This window comes from Geotrypetes seraphini, chromosome 2 (assembly GCF_902459505.1).
Source record: "Geotrypetes seraphini chromosome 2, aGeoSer1.1, whole genome shotgun sequence".
Taxonomy (NCBI): Eukaryota; Metazoa; Chordata; class Amphibia; order Gymnophiona; family Dermophiidae; genus Geotrypetes; species Geotrypetes seraphini.
The window spans coordinates 233,846,866-233,860,992 of NC_047085.1; the positions used below are offsets into that span (position 1 = coordinate 233,846,866).

The 14,127-nt window shown below is 40.5% G+C and overlaps 1 protein-coding gene across 1 annotated transcript in view; it reads left to right on the plus strand.

The window, feature by feature from the left end:
• The window catches only part of PLBD1 (phospholipase B domain containing 1), a 96,295-nt gene extending 82,989 nt beyond the window's left edge, over positions 1-13,306 (plus strand). The window contains exons 10-11 of the mRNA XM_033935207.1: positions 10,957-11,063; positions 12,520-13,306. Coding sequence (XP_033791098.1) covers positions 10,957-11,063; positions 12,520-12,687 — 275 coding nt within the window. The 3' untranslated portion in view covers positions 12,688-13,306. The remainder of the gene's footprint in view (positions 1-10,956; positions 11,064-12,519) is intronic.
• Positions 13,307-14,127: the final 821 nt, after the last annotated feature.

Here is a 14,127-nt window from a genome sequence, read left to right on the forward strand (position 1 = left end):
TACTATGGGGCCAGGCAGGGAGCCTTGTGCTTCCGTTAATAGTTCAGTGCATATTCGGCTCACCACAGAGGCACAGTCTTTATACTCCTCAATATCTGGTACTCCCTTGAAACGTAGATTGCAACGACGAGATCGATTTTCTAGATCTTCCACTTGATTTTGCAAGGTCTGGATGGAGGGCGGCACTTGATCCAGTTCAGCCCGCACCGTTTTCAGGTCTTGTGTCAGCTCCGATATTCGATCCTCTGTGTCCCCCACCCGACCTCCCAGCTCAGCTATTTCCGACCGCAGCTCAATCATCGTAGCTTTTAAGTCCCTTCGAACACCCACCATTTCTTCCTTTAATGCTCTAAACCAATCTTGTAGCATTTGGGGTGTGACTGCCTCGACTGCTGCGCTCCCGGCAACAGGCTCGTCCTCGTCCGACTCCGCGAGTGCCGGCGCCATTTTTTTTCTGCTGCCCAGCAACGAACTACCACTCGCGGCAGCCGATTTCTCTCCTTCAAGTGTAGGAAATTTGTATTTTTCTAATTTCTTTCGGGTCTCCATCTCTGCTGTAATCCAACTCCACTGAAAGCTCTAAATCTCCGTTGTTCAGAACGCTGTAAAATTTGAAAAGCACATGTGCCCCTACGGAGCTCTGAATTCAAGCAGCCATTCCGTGAGCTGACGTCACTTCCTCTGTATCTTGACTTTTATGGTGCGTTGTCTGGGTTCAAGGCTAATTTAACTAAAACGGAAATATTGATTATTTTGGTACTGGACTCCACCATTACGGGGATTAAGAAGGCAGTTCTTTTCCGGTGGGTTAAGGGACCTATCCAATATTTGGGTATTCAATTGGGGGTGGATTGGCAGTAGTTGTTTCAGCTTAATTATGTTCCTTTGGTGTCGGCCCTGATTCGGGATATGGCACGTTGGGATAAGCTATATGTTTCGTGGCTGGGGCATATGGAGATAGTTCGGATGATGATTTTACCTAAATTTTTGTATTTCTTCCAAGTTTTGCCTATTGAAATTCCCAAACAGTATTTTCAGCGCTGGCATAGAAGCCTGCTATGCTTTGTGTGGGGTGGTAGATGCTCTAGGATAGCTCAGGTTGCCAAGTTTACATTTAAGGCGGAGGGGGAGGGCTGGATATTCCTCATTTGGAGCATTATTACTATGCGGCGCAGCTGAAGATGGGGGTGGACTGGCATGCAGTCCTTAGGAAGCTGTGGGTGCTGGTAGAGCAGGGTATGCTAGAGGGCTGTGAAGGAGAGCGGACCCTGGGATCTTTGATGTGGGAGAACATGGGTGGAAAAAGATTTGTTGGCTATCACTAATCCCTTTACTAGGTGGACGTTGCAAGTCTGGAAAGGGATTGCTAGAAAACTGCTGGGCAAAGGCAAGGGGGTACATTATCTTCCTCTGCGGTGGGCATCTGATTTTTCACCGGGTAGGGAGAGGGGGATATTCAAGAGGTGGGAGAGGAAAGGGCTGCAGTACTTTGGCCAGTTCCTGGAGGGGGACGCCATACAAGCATTTCCGATGGTTCAGTCTCTCTTATCAGTTGGAAGTGGGGGGCTTGTTTCCTTATCTACAAGTGAAAAATTATCTTATGAGGGCTTGGGTAGGGGACCCTGCTTTGTATTGGTTGTCTGAGTTTGAACAGTTATTGGGTATTCCTGTGCAGCGCGGATGTATATCTGGGTTTTACAAAATGGTACATGGGGAGTGGGGAGGGAAGCCTTCCTATTTTTGATGGCTTGGGAGGCAGATTTGGTCGGGTGGTTGCGATGGAAGAATGGGAGCAGATTATGTTTAAGATACATCATGTTGCTGTAGCACCTGCGCTCGTGGAAAATGCTCTTAAGGTGCTGGTGACCCTAGTCCGTTTGAATAAAATGTGGCTGGAGCTGACACATGCTGGAGGGATATGGGCAGAGGGGAACCTTTCTTCACATGTGGTGGAATTGTCCTAAATTGAAAACTTATTAGGGGCAAGTGTTTGGTTATGTGGGGGAATTATTGCAGGTCCCCATTCCGGAGAGGGCAGATATGGCCTTATTGGGGATTCAGGAGGGGTGGGTCAAGGATACTCAAGATAAATTGGCCCAGCTAGCATTCACATCGACCAGGCTGGTGGTGGCCTGCTTCTGGAGGAGTACGACTTGGTCAACCCTCATCCTAATGAAAGAAAAGTTGGGATGGGTGTGTGCAAGGTACAGGCTCTCGGCCATGCTGACCAGGCAATGGCAACAGTACGTAGACATTTGGGGTAGATTCCTCGAAGTGGAGGGTTTGGGGGTGGATAGGCCATGACTCAGACCTTCATAGCCCCAGGTACGTTAGATAGATTGTGAGCCCACCGGGACAGATAGGGAAAATGCTTGAGTACCTGATTGTAAAACCGCTTAGAAAACTTTGATAGGTGGTATATAAAATCCTTATAAACTTAAACTTAACTTAATTTTAACACATTGAGCTTCATCAGCTTCTACTCTGCCCTGTCATATCATAGTTGACTGACCTGCCTATGTATCATATGCTTAGGAATGATATCACAGTCACCACAAAGAAAGCATTTGTGGCTCACCAAGTTAATGTGCCTTGTTGCACCTTGTCCATCTTCTCAAGCTCACCAGTTCAAATCCAATCTTCACTAATTTTAACAACTTCCTATTAGCTGTCATAAGAGGGTCTAGATGGTGGACTTTGCCGTTTTTATCAGCACATTTCCCTTTCCAGGCAAACTTATTTTCACCTTCTCATGGCTATGACATCCTAAGCTGTCATGGGAGGAAACTTCTCCTCTGACAGAGCAAAGCCATTTGTGGCTCACCAAATTAAAGCACCTTGTTGCATCTTGACTATCCTCTCCAGTTCACCAGTTCAAATTCCATCCTCCCCTTCACTCATTTTAACAGCATCCTAACAGCTCTCATAAGTGGTGGACTTTGCTGTTTTTCATCAGCATTCTGCAGTTTGCAGGCACAGATGCATCAGATACTTTCATCTGCTTTCAGCTACAAGCCATTGTGGTAGGAATGTATTTGTTTTTATGCAATATCCGCACAGGGCAACAGGTATAAGAGTTTACTAAAACTTCAGAGGGCTTGGACAGGTATTGAAGGAAGGTACATGTTTTTTAGATGTATTCTAGAGACATTACTGTTGGTAAATTCAGCTTGGCTGGTTGTGGTTTCATGCCTGAGGTGTGTGTGTTGAGGGTAGGGGAGGGGGTTTAGGATGAGAGAGAACAGGCTGCTGAGAATTGCTGCAGATCATTTTAAAGATCAACTCAAATATATTTAAGCAAAGGAATGGCTAAAGAGTTTGAAGGTTTTCTGGTCAAAAAATTAATATAAAATATTTGCTAACCGCACTCAAGACTTGAACCCCTGACGTATGGAAAATAAAAGCAGTGCCTTAAGGCATAGAGCTATAGAGGGAACTTCGTTTAGAATTTGGTAACAGAGCCTCTACAGACTAAGCAGATGAGAAATGGCTTCTTTCAAAGCTTTGAGAAGTAAAGGAAATGATTAAAAGTCAGTACAGTTGTGTTTGCCCAAACCACACCTAAAGCATGCCCAATCAGATTTGAAAGTTTTTTGATGGGAAGTCCTAACGGTGCCTTTGACGTCAGACGCTAATTAGGCGTGCTTAGTATAAGAAGGTCCATCAGAGCAGTGTTTTCTCTTTTAGGACTTCTATTCTGTGTTATTGCTTATGCTGATTTCTGAGACTTTACTTTTCTTGATAATCTTTTAACCTTTTCATTCCTATATCTGCCACAACTCTCTCCATTTCACAGGACCATTAGCAGCTATGGTAACTTGCAATTTTGATGTCTTTCTAACCTTTTTCATCTTTCCAGGTGACTATGCTGCACCTATGCAAGGAACTCCTTGCTAGCAGCTCAGATAACAAATCCAGGTGAGAATGATATAGGGCTAGCTACTTAGGTGTCTTTATTAGATAAAAGCTCAGGCAGAACTGATTTCTTCTTTTGGATTCCCATTCTGTGTTATTGCTTATGGTGATTCTCCATTAATTTTTTGTCCCCTTGATATCTGCCACAACTCTCCCCATTCCACAGGGTCATTAGCAGGTCTGAGAATTAGTGATGATAAAAATTGGTTCCAGGAGTGTTGGCTGAAAAAAAACCATGCTGTTTGAAACTTTGGTGCCAGCAGAATGGATATGCAAGTTACATGAATATGTGGAACCTATAGCAGTGCTTTTCCTCATGGAGCTAAAGGTAAATATTTTTAGAGTCATAATTGTTAGGCATCCTTATTATAAAAAGGGAACAGTGTTAGTGCTTCTGTTCATTCTAGCTGTTATTCTGAGACAGTGCTGTGACATATTCTCCCAAGACTTCTGCTTTTTATTTTTGCCACAGATGTCTAACATTTTCCTCCTTTTCTCCTGATTTCAGGTTCCCAGAGTGGCTAATGACTCCCCTTGTGTTTCCCAGAGGCCAAAGCAGTACAGTCAGAGGCCAGAGCAGTACAGTCTGTTCAAACTGGGTTCAGCACACCAGCTTGCACCTGGCCGAAGCTCAAATACCAAAGAGTAAGAATAGGTGAGAATGATGTACTGCAACCTTTGTTTGCCCTTGTGATGAATTATATACATTTTCACAATACTAATATGTTTCACACTTTTTTTCCTTCAGACGGGCGTAGTTATTGATGATTTTCTGAGAGAACAGTAAATTGGTGAGTTTTAGGCTCGCTTTTACAAAGGTGCGCTAAATCAACGCATGCGCTAACTATTAACGCGTGCATAGGATAACATGCAGATGTTAACATTTATCACGTGCTTAAAACGGTGCCATTTAGGGTGCCGTTAGCATGTGCTAAATGTTAGCGCTTGTATGTTATCCTATGGACGCGTTAACACTAAGCGCATGTGTTGATTTAACGCACCTTTGTAAAAGAGAGCCTAAAACTCGCCAATTAACTCTTAATTTGTCTCAATCCATCTTCCTTTTTCTACAGCCTTCCTTCTCCTACTAGGAGAAGATTATGGGACTTTAACATGGACCTAGGAGGCCTTACTCTGCATACCTGTCATCCATCTCATTGAACTGCAGTTGGCTGATATTATACTTTCATGCTGCTTTCCTGGATTGTGCAATGATTCTAGATGTTCTACAATAAAAATCTTAAACCATTTTTCACCTTGTGCTTATTTACATTGAGTAGCAGCCAGGCATTAGTGTTTCCTTAATAAGCACCACTTCAGCTACTTCGTCACATTGACCTTTTTCTTATCTAATGTTCCATGAAGCACAGGCTGCAAAAGAGATAAGTGGGGTGGCCCTTAGGGGATGACAAACACGGTAGGTGGCATGTCTCCTGCCTCACAGCCTACAACCAGCATAATATTTGAGAAAATGAGATTATATGAGAGCTGGAGAGGATGAAAAGGTACAACGAGGTGCCTTAACTTGGTGAGCCAAAAATGGCTTCTTTCAGTCAGGGGAAAGGTTTCCTACCTTGACAGCTTGAGATATGCTTAACTGCAGCCAATATGGCATGCTTCCGGCGCTCCGCTATGGAGCCGCAAGCACGCCGTAGCTACAGCCGTAAAGATGCCTAAACGGAACAGTCTAATCAAACCTGAATTGCTATGATTTTATGGCTTATTGCGTAGCACAGTGGTTAGAATGAAGGTTGGGGTGTGAGCCTGGTCTGGGTTCGACTCCCTCATGTACGTCAGCTGACACAATACTCATTTTAATAAAAATTACAAGCTACTGACCAATCAAATCTAATTTTCATCTCCAAAAGTGGAGTTTGCATTTGATAAAAACAGCAGTATTTGATTCCATGTCACATTTATTGAACCATACTTGAGATTCTGGCTTTTGGGACAATGAAAGCAGTGCTTTAAGCCATTGAGCTAACAGTCTTGTCTCAGCTAACTGTGATATGATAGCTAAGCAGGTCAGTAAGCTATGATAAGATGGGGGAACCAGAGAAACTGGAGTGGAAGATAGTGTAGTTCAATGAGTAAAAGCTCTCCTCTGATGTTGCAGAGGTTGTGAGTTCAACTCCCAGCCTGTCTTTTACTTGTGGCATTGTACCTTGCAGGTGCACCTTGATGATCTCACAATGAGGTCAGCATTGGGCAGCTGTACACCTCCCTTTGCAATGAACTAGAAGCCACATTCAGGTCTGTTCTGTATGTTATTCTGTTTTTAAGCTTGGCCGAATGAAGTTATGGGCTTTCTCTTTGTTTTGAAGAATGAGCTGATTTGTAGCAATGTTTAATGAGAAAGAGTGTTATTTAGAGCAAGGAACCTAAAGCTGTGATTTTCATGTGCTATAATTAGCTAATAACATTACTTCTTTAGGCAATTTTAAATTCAATATGCTAGAATGGATGTGTCCTGTTTATGTGGTGCCTGAATAACAAAATAAAAATCCCTGAACTGTATTTTAAAGATCACTTTGGAAACGTCTAAAAACATCTCTCAAACAACGTCTATGGGATGCCCAGAGAAAGCTCATTGGATGACCTATGCTACTTAAATAGAATGTATCCTGTTAAAGCCTTTCTGGAGCTTAAACCACATCTATCTAAAGCCTATGCTTTAGACTTCTTATAGCAGCTAATTTTACCATTACTATACAAGTTTCTGTGTGGCACAGGAGTGAAGCTTACACCCTGCTACGCTGATGTTTCCAGTTCAACTCTCAATCAGTACCTCTCAGTCAAAAGGTAATATTATACTTATCCTTTTAAACATGGCATACTTTGTTACTTTTTTTTGTTTTTATACTGTTGAAGTATACAATTCTGAAATAATGAAGAAAAAGGATATCACGGGGCAGTGAGATCTACCTTGTTCTGTCTCCTAGCAGAATTAACTGTCATTCACTACCTATAAGGAGCAGTATAATCAAATCAGAATTGCATTATTGTATGGCTTATTGTCTAGCACAGCAGATTAGAATGAAGGTTAGCGTGTAAGTATGTCACATTTTTTCAAAATTCACACTGATGTTTCCAGTTCAACTCCCACTGAAACTAATATATTATAAATATCCTTTTAAACATAGTATACTATGTTTTTATTATCCTTTTAATGATGGTATACTTTGGGTTTATTATGTTAAAGCTTACAGTCCTGAAATAATGATAACAAATCAGTAAAAAACACATTTTTATATATAACTAACATAGTAGGGACATCTATTTGGCGTCTATATCAGAAAAAGTGTGATTTTTGGGAACGGGTATTGGACACCTACACGCCGCCTATGTAACGCTCATTGCAATTTGCGCCATGCAGACGCCTAAACCACGCCTAAAACTAGGCGCAGTTTACAGAATTGGGGCCTTTTATGTACAGGAATCTAGGCCAAGAAATATGTGCCATAAATGAGTGTGCCTAAAAGTTATGATGCATATACCATACTTAGGTAGTGCTAAATATGATTTTATAAGTGGTGCATAACTTTTATACAGTGGTGGCTGGCGCTGCATTAGTTGGCACAGATTTTCTAGGAGTCGTATACAGAATTGTGCCCTCTGAATAAATGTTCCTGGGGACATATTTTGGGTGGAGCTGAGGCAGAGTTGTGATATAAGTATATATTTTATAAAATGCAGCAAACAATAGTAGCTATCAAAAAGTAAAGCTGTGGAACTGATGCTCTTGATGTAAACTTTAAGAAAAGTCTTCACAATAGAAACAATGCAATTCAATGAAAGTCTTTGCAAGTAAAAACAATGCAAATCAGTTTGTAAATCCAAATAACACACAGCAATGAATGTGGTATGGATCCAACACGGTCCTTGTTTCGGTTAGTGATAACCTGGGGTCCAATCCAATTGTACCACAAGATTTAATTCTTCCTCAAAGCTTACAAAGAACTGTGAGTTCAAACCAGATGATTAAAAGCGTGAATTGCACCGTGCGATAACCAACAATGTGGTTTTAAACTCACAGTTCTTTGTATAGTTTCAAGTTTAATCTTCATTTGATGAATCGCTTATAACAATATCTAAGCGATGTACAGTTTAAAAACCATCAGAATGTGGTAATACATTTAGTTTACAAAAGTCAAATAAAAGACAGACAAAATTGGACAAACAGGAAGGGGTGGGAAGGAAGGGGGAAAGTTACAATTTTGTTATATATTAGAATTTGACATCAAAAGGAAAGCACATTGGGTAGTACTGGGTTAAGATAAGATAAGAAGAATATGGGAACCTAAAATGTTACGTTTCATGAATCAAATGCATCTTGAAATAAATATGTTTTTAAAATTTTCTTAAAAGCGACGAGGTCTGTTTCGTTTTTAATAAAATTTGGAAGGGAGTTCCACAATGAAGGGGCTTTCACAGAGAACATATCATTATGTCGTGCCTATGATTCTTAGCGAAGGGATTGAGAGCAATTGTAATGAGGAAGATCTTAAAGAACGAGAAGATTTGTATGGGACAATCATTTTTGCTATATATTGGGGTTCGTTGAAGTTCGTTGAAGTATACTTTTATTGGATTGGATTGTTTCTGTTTTGAAGACTTTTATTAAACTTTTATATCAAGAGCATCAATTCCACAGCTTTGCTTGTTCGGTTCTTCTGTTTTTCTGTGGAACATTTGGTGATATTTTTTGTTTTCTTCTTGGACTATCAAAAAGTAAAACACTCATCAGGGAGATATTATTTCAAAAACATTCAAATTCCCTCCCAAGCAAACGTAAACTAAGACAGTTGGACTATCAGACGGTGAACTGTAGTTCCTGGCTATAACGTCCAATTCTTCATACAATGTTCTTATGTTTATATTTACTATTATCTGTTTCTTCAAAAACAAGACAAAATCCTCAGGCCACTTCCCTCAACGTGATCATGTTTTGCCAACTGCATCAGGACAGAGGTCTAACAATAAATCAAAAATCTGTGTTCTACCCCTCAAAACATTCACATTAAGTTTTTAAGTTTATTAGGATTTTATATCCCGCCTATCAAGGTTATCTAAGTGGTTTTTACAGTCAGGTACTCAAGCATTTTCCCTATCTGTCCCGGTGGGCTCACAATCTATCTAACGTACCTGGGGCTATGGAGGACTGAGTGACTTGCCCAGGGTCACAAGGGGCAGCGTGGGTTTGAACCCACAACCCCAGGGTGCTGAGGCTGTAGCTCCAACCACTGCGCACATAATATTCTTGCTATCAGTATTCAGTAGCTGTTCCTATTGTCAGTTGCATATCTCGAACTTCTGTCAGAGACTTACATCTTCAAGCATTAACTCTCCATTACAATAAAGTGATGGCATTCTTGAATTACAAACAGCAGTGTTGAATTTTCACACTAAATATGAGGGCAGCTTGAAAAGCTTGGTTTTAAAAAAAAAAAAAACCAAAGATAAAATATTTTTTAAAAATTTGGGACCCATTGACAAAATTTTGTAAAGATTGATTGTTAGTTTTTCCCGTTGATTGTACACATCCAGGAAGGGTGGGTGGGGGAATATGTACTTAATTTATTTTTAAATCGTAATTTGTTTATCTTGGTCATTTGAATTACTTTTGATTGTTTTTATACAGTATGAATGGGTGGGTGGGTGGGGAAAGGGATATGTACTTATATTAATTGATGGAATTAGGTGCTGTTTATTTTGTAAACTGTTTGATAAACTGTTGCAATTGATGCTGATTATTAAAATGAATAAAGATTTAAAAAAATAAATAAATTTGACAAAACCTATTTTTCCAATGGGATGGAAAAACTGGGCCCTCGCTGGACTAACCCCCTCCCCCCTCCTTTACAAAACCACACAAAAGGTTTTTAGTGCTCTGCGCTGCTCTGACTGTCATAGAAACTCTGACCGTTGGAGCAGTGCAGAGCATTCAATGCACTGGCTGGCACTAAAAACCTCTTGCGTGGTTTTGTACAGCCCTCAATAGAGACTATGTTGAGAAATATAACTGGGTTTTGTTTTGTTTTTTAACTTAACTTTTCAAACCACCCTCGTAGGGTAATCTCACAGGGCCTCTACAAAGAAACTGAATTGATGATGTTGGTCTGATATGATAGGTGGGTAAAATCAGATGACTGAGATTTAAGCTTCACAAAGAACGCTGGCTCAACGTTGTAATGGAGAGTTAATATTTGCAGATATGAGTTTCTGATAGAAGTTTGAGTCATGCAATTGAGAACAGCTACTGAAATATTGATAGCAAGAATGGTACGTGCTTGAAGTTCATATGAATGTTTTGAGGGGTCAGGCATAAATGTTTGATTTATTGTAGGGACTTCTGTCCTGATGCATTTGGCGAAATGTAATTGTTTTGAGGAAGGTTGCCTATAGATTCTTGTATTTGAAAGGGGATGGGATATGATAGATTGCCTTTCTGTGGTTACAACCAAAGCAGTTACCATAAGATAATACTGAAGATAAACGCATCATTGCATCTTGTAAATAAAGGACCTCTTTTACAAATCCATGCTAGCGGTTGTCGAGCAGCAAATACTGCAACATCCATTAATTCCCTATGGACATTGGAGTGATTACCTCAGCAGCAGTTGCTAGTGTGACTTTGTAAAAGGGAGAAAAATGAATCATGTTAAAGAATACTGCAAAAAAATATTTTGGACCTATGAGGAGTTGGTTGATTAGGAGGTACCAAAAGATAATTTTATGGTACTGAATTCACCAAATGAGGATCCGCTTGTCATAGTTAATATTGTTTGGAGTATTTTATAAAATACACATGAATATGAATAGATTGCATGCACGCATAGACCACCTTTGAAGCTCACGTAAATTTGAGCAAGAGTATTTACGCACTACTGGATGTCCTTGTACAGAACAATTTTATAAAGGTTTATAGAAGTCTGTTTTCTTTTATAAAATAAGGCAGCTATTTTAAAAGTCCAAAAAAGCACCTAATATAATTGACATAATGGACTGTGTGTCTGCGTTGTTTTTTTGTCTCTCTCTTAGACTATAAGGCAGATCCCTATGCTGAGAAAAACCCCTGTAACACTATCTGTTGTCGGGGAGACCTGGCTTCTGAGAGACCAGAAGCATTCGGTTGCTACGATTCAAAGGTACAAGGAAAGGGTTATGGGTAGAGAATGACATGGGGACAAATTTTTCCCCATCTCTGCAGGAACTCAATTTCTCTGTCCTGTCCCCACGAGTTTTGTTGCTGTCCCTGTCCATGCCCCATTCCTGTAAGCTCTGCCTTAACTGCACAAGCCTCGGACACTTATGATTTTAAAGCGTTTGAGGCATGTGCAGATGAGGACAGAGCTGGCAGGGACAGGAAAAGAACTCGCAGGGACGGGACTGAAAAATGAGTTCCTACAGGGATGGGGAAAATTTTGTCCCTGTGTCATTCTCTAGTTGTGAGTCAAAAATAATGCTACCCTTCACTAAGTCCCTGACACTGTTGCATTCTGCCTTTAAATGGCTTTTACCTGGAGATGTCACAGTGATCTCAAAGCCAGCTAAGCCAAGCCAGCATTCAAAGGAAAGCTCACTTTCTTAATTCTAAATGGTTTACTGCAAATAAGTGAAACGGATAATTGCATCCAGTTAAAAAAAAAGTTCTGCTCAGGCAGGAGGAGTCCTTGAGGCTAGAAGTTGATCAGTTGGATGCCAGGTTGAGGGGTAGAAGCTGAGTGTGTAGAGACATGAATTTTAAATTATTGTAGTGGTGGATGTCTTTCTGACTGGATAAATGCAAAGTTTAAAAAAGGCAGGATATTGCATGTTTTTGGAGAAGATTTTGGCATCTTTTGTGAAAAAGGATGTTTTCTCTCGAAGGGAGATAGAGACAAGGTTGGAGAATTCTCGCTTTAGGGAGGGTGAAAACAAAGCAAAAAAAATCACTCTACTTGTAATAGTCAGGTTATCAGTGATAAAATACAAGGTTATCAGTGATAAAATACAAACACTTAGACCTCAAAAATATGCTCAGAGACACGAAGGCAAAAAGCTAGGGGTCAAAGCCCCAAGAAAAATTGCCTCACCACCCAATCATTGCATAATGTAAAGTTCAGTGAATAACACGACTTATAGCTGTAGTCTAGCTTAACAATTAATGACTTGTATTTTCAATTATTTCAAGCAGAACACTTAAACTTAAAGAAAGGTTCCGACGGGGCCCGTTTCGATCCTGCTTCAGGGAACCAATTTGAATATTCAGCACATTCACAAAAGAGCAGTGGTGTTTCAGAAAGTTGAAGTTTCATTCAAAAAATGAGCCTACTCCGCTAGTTGCCTGCACCTGTAGGGGGGGTGGGCAGAGAATATTCATAAAACTGGGGGCTGAGGAAATGACCAAGAGGGTCAGAGCATGTACTTGAGGGGTTGAAACTTCTATCAGGAAGTCGATTAGCTTGAATTATATAATGCAGTAAGTGTAAACATGCATACACAACTGTGAGGGCGGAACAGTTGCTTCTCCCTGGCTTTGTTACACTTTCCCCCTTTAACCTTACCTTACTAGTCCCTGAAGACTGCACATTCTCCTCACTATTCTTATTTTGTGTTTCGTAGGTTTCTGATGTCACTTTGGCTTCACAATTTACTGCTTTTGCTATCAGTGGCCCAACCGTGGAGAATGGACTACCTGCTTTCCGCTGGAGTAGCTTCAATGACACAGTGCACCAGGGCCTGCCGGAGCTCTATAACTTCAGCTTTGTCACAATGAAACCTTTTTTCTAACAATATTATACAGTTTTTCAGAGGAATACATTGCACGCTATGGAAAAAGTTTATTAAAAAAGCTCATTGGTTTTCAAATAAACAGGAGCAGAGTGGGTCATACATCAAGTTTTTAAAAAAAGCTAATTGGTTTATTATGCTGCATATATAATATATCAGAGTTGTATGCGTTGTGTGTGTTTATGTTGGTGATTTGTAGCCTGTGGTTTTCATTGTTAAAGAAGGGATGGAAGACATTTCCAACACAAACTTCTACTGCCGCCATGGGGATTTTTTCCTGAAGAAACTCTTGCAGTTCTAAGAAAAACCAAAAGTTCAAAATGACTAATCCAGATAGCGGTTACTGTTCGCTGTATGGTGCAGGTCATCGTAAGGGCTATGTGAGCAGTGCCATTGCACAGGGTACAAGGCAGATGAGAGCACAGCAATGACTTCCTGTCCATTGTCTCCACTATAGTGGACAGCGTTGGGGAACTAGGGCTGTGTGTCTCATAGGGCATGATTCTGGCTTGGAACGCTTCTGGGATGGTGCTGTTGAATATTTGTACACGATGCAGTCGTTTTATTCAGAATAAAACGCCTACATCATGTACATCTGTTCTGCAGTTTCCTTTTGTGTTTGGTTGTACCACATTCACTGTGGACCTGTTTGGGTTTTCTTTTGCTTGTTGACTTTTTTTTTTTTTTTTTTTTGCTGTTGAATATTTTACAGACCATCTTGACGATATCAGAAGCATAACATAGTAGAAGACAAGATAAACTCCTAGTATATGAGCTTGAGTGTCCTTAGCATTTTCTGATCAGAGACTGTAAAAGTCTTTCTGGCCCTGACTTAATTTTCAACTACTGGAGTTGTCATTGAATCACACTTCAACCCAACAAGACCTCTCTAGCCATAATTGGGATACAGACTGTAGAAGTCTGTCTGGTAACTAGCCTTACTTACCAACTACTCGATTTGGCACTTAAGCACAATTAAACTGTTTTGCTGCTTCCATTCTCGTCCCATATAGGCATCCTTTTGTATGTATCTCATGCATTCTTGAATTCTGTTACTGCTTTCTTCTCTGCCATCTTCCATGGGAGGGCATACCAGGCAAAAATGCACTCAGTTAGCTGATATGCTCCCAGGCCTCGCTAAATACACTGGCAGATGCTCTGGACTACCAGGGCATACCTGGAGTGTGAAACATCTCTATTTCCCTTAAATTTCAGTGTTCTTTTTTCCAGTGATAATAGCTAAGCGGGTGGTTTGGTAAAAAAGCAAGTTAAACAACGTAGTCTTCATCATTTCATAGGAAAAATAGCTTACGAAAAAACTGGAAACTTGCAGGATTGTGTAGAGTCCTTGATTGAGACTCTTGTTTATCTTGCTTTTTTTCCCCAAACATTTCAATCCACCCTCACTGTGGTCAGGAGCTGCCCCAGCTAATTTGACCC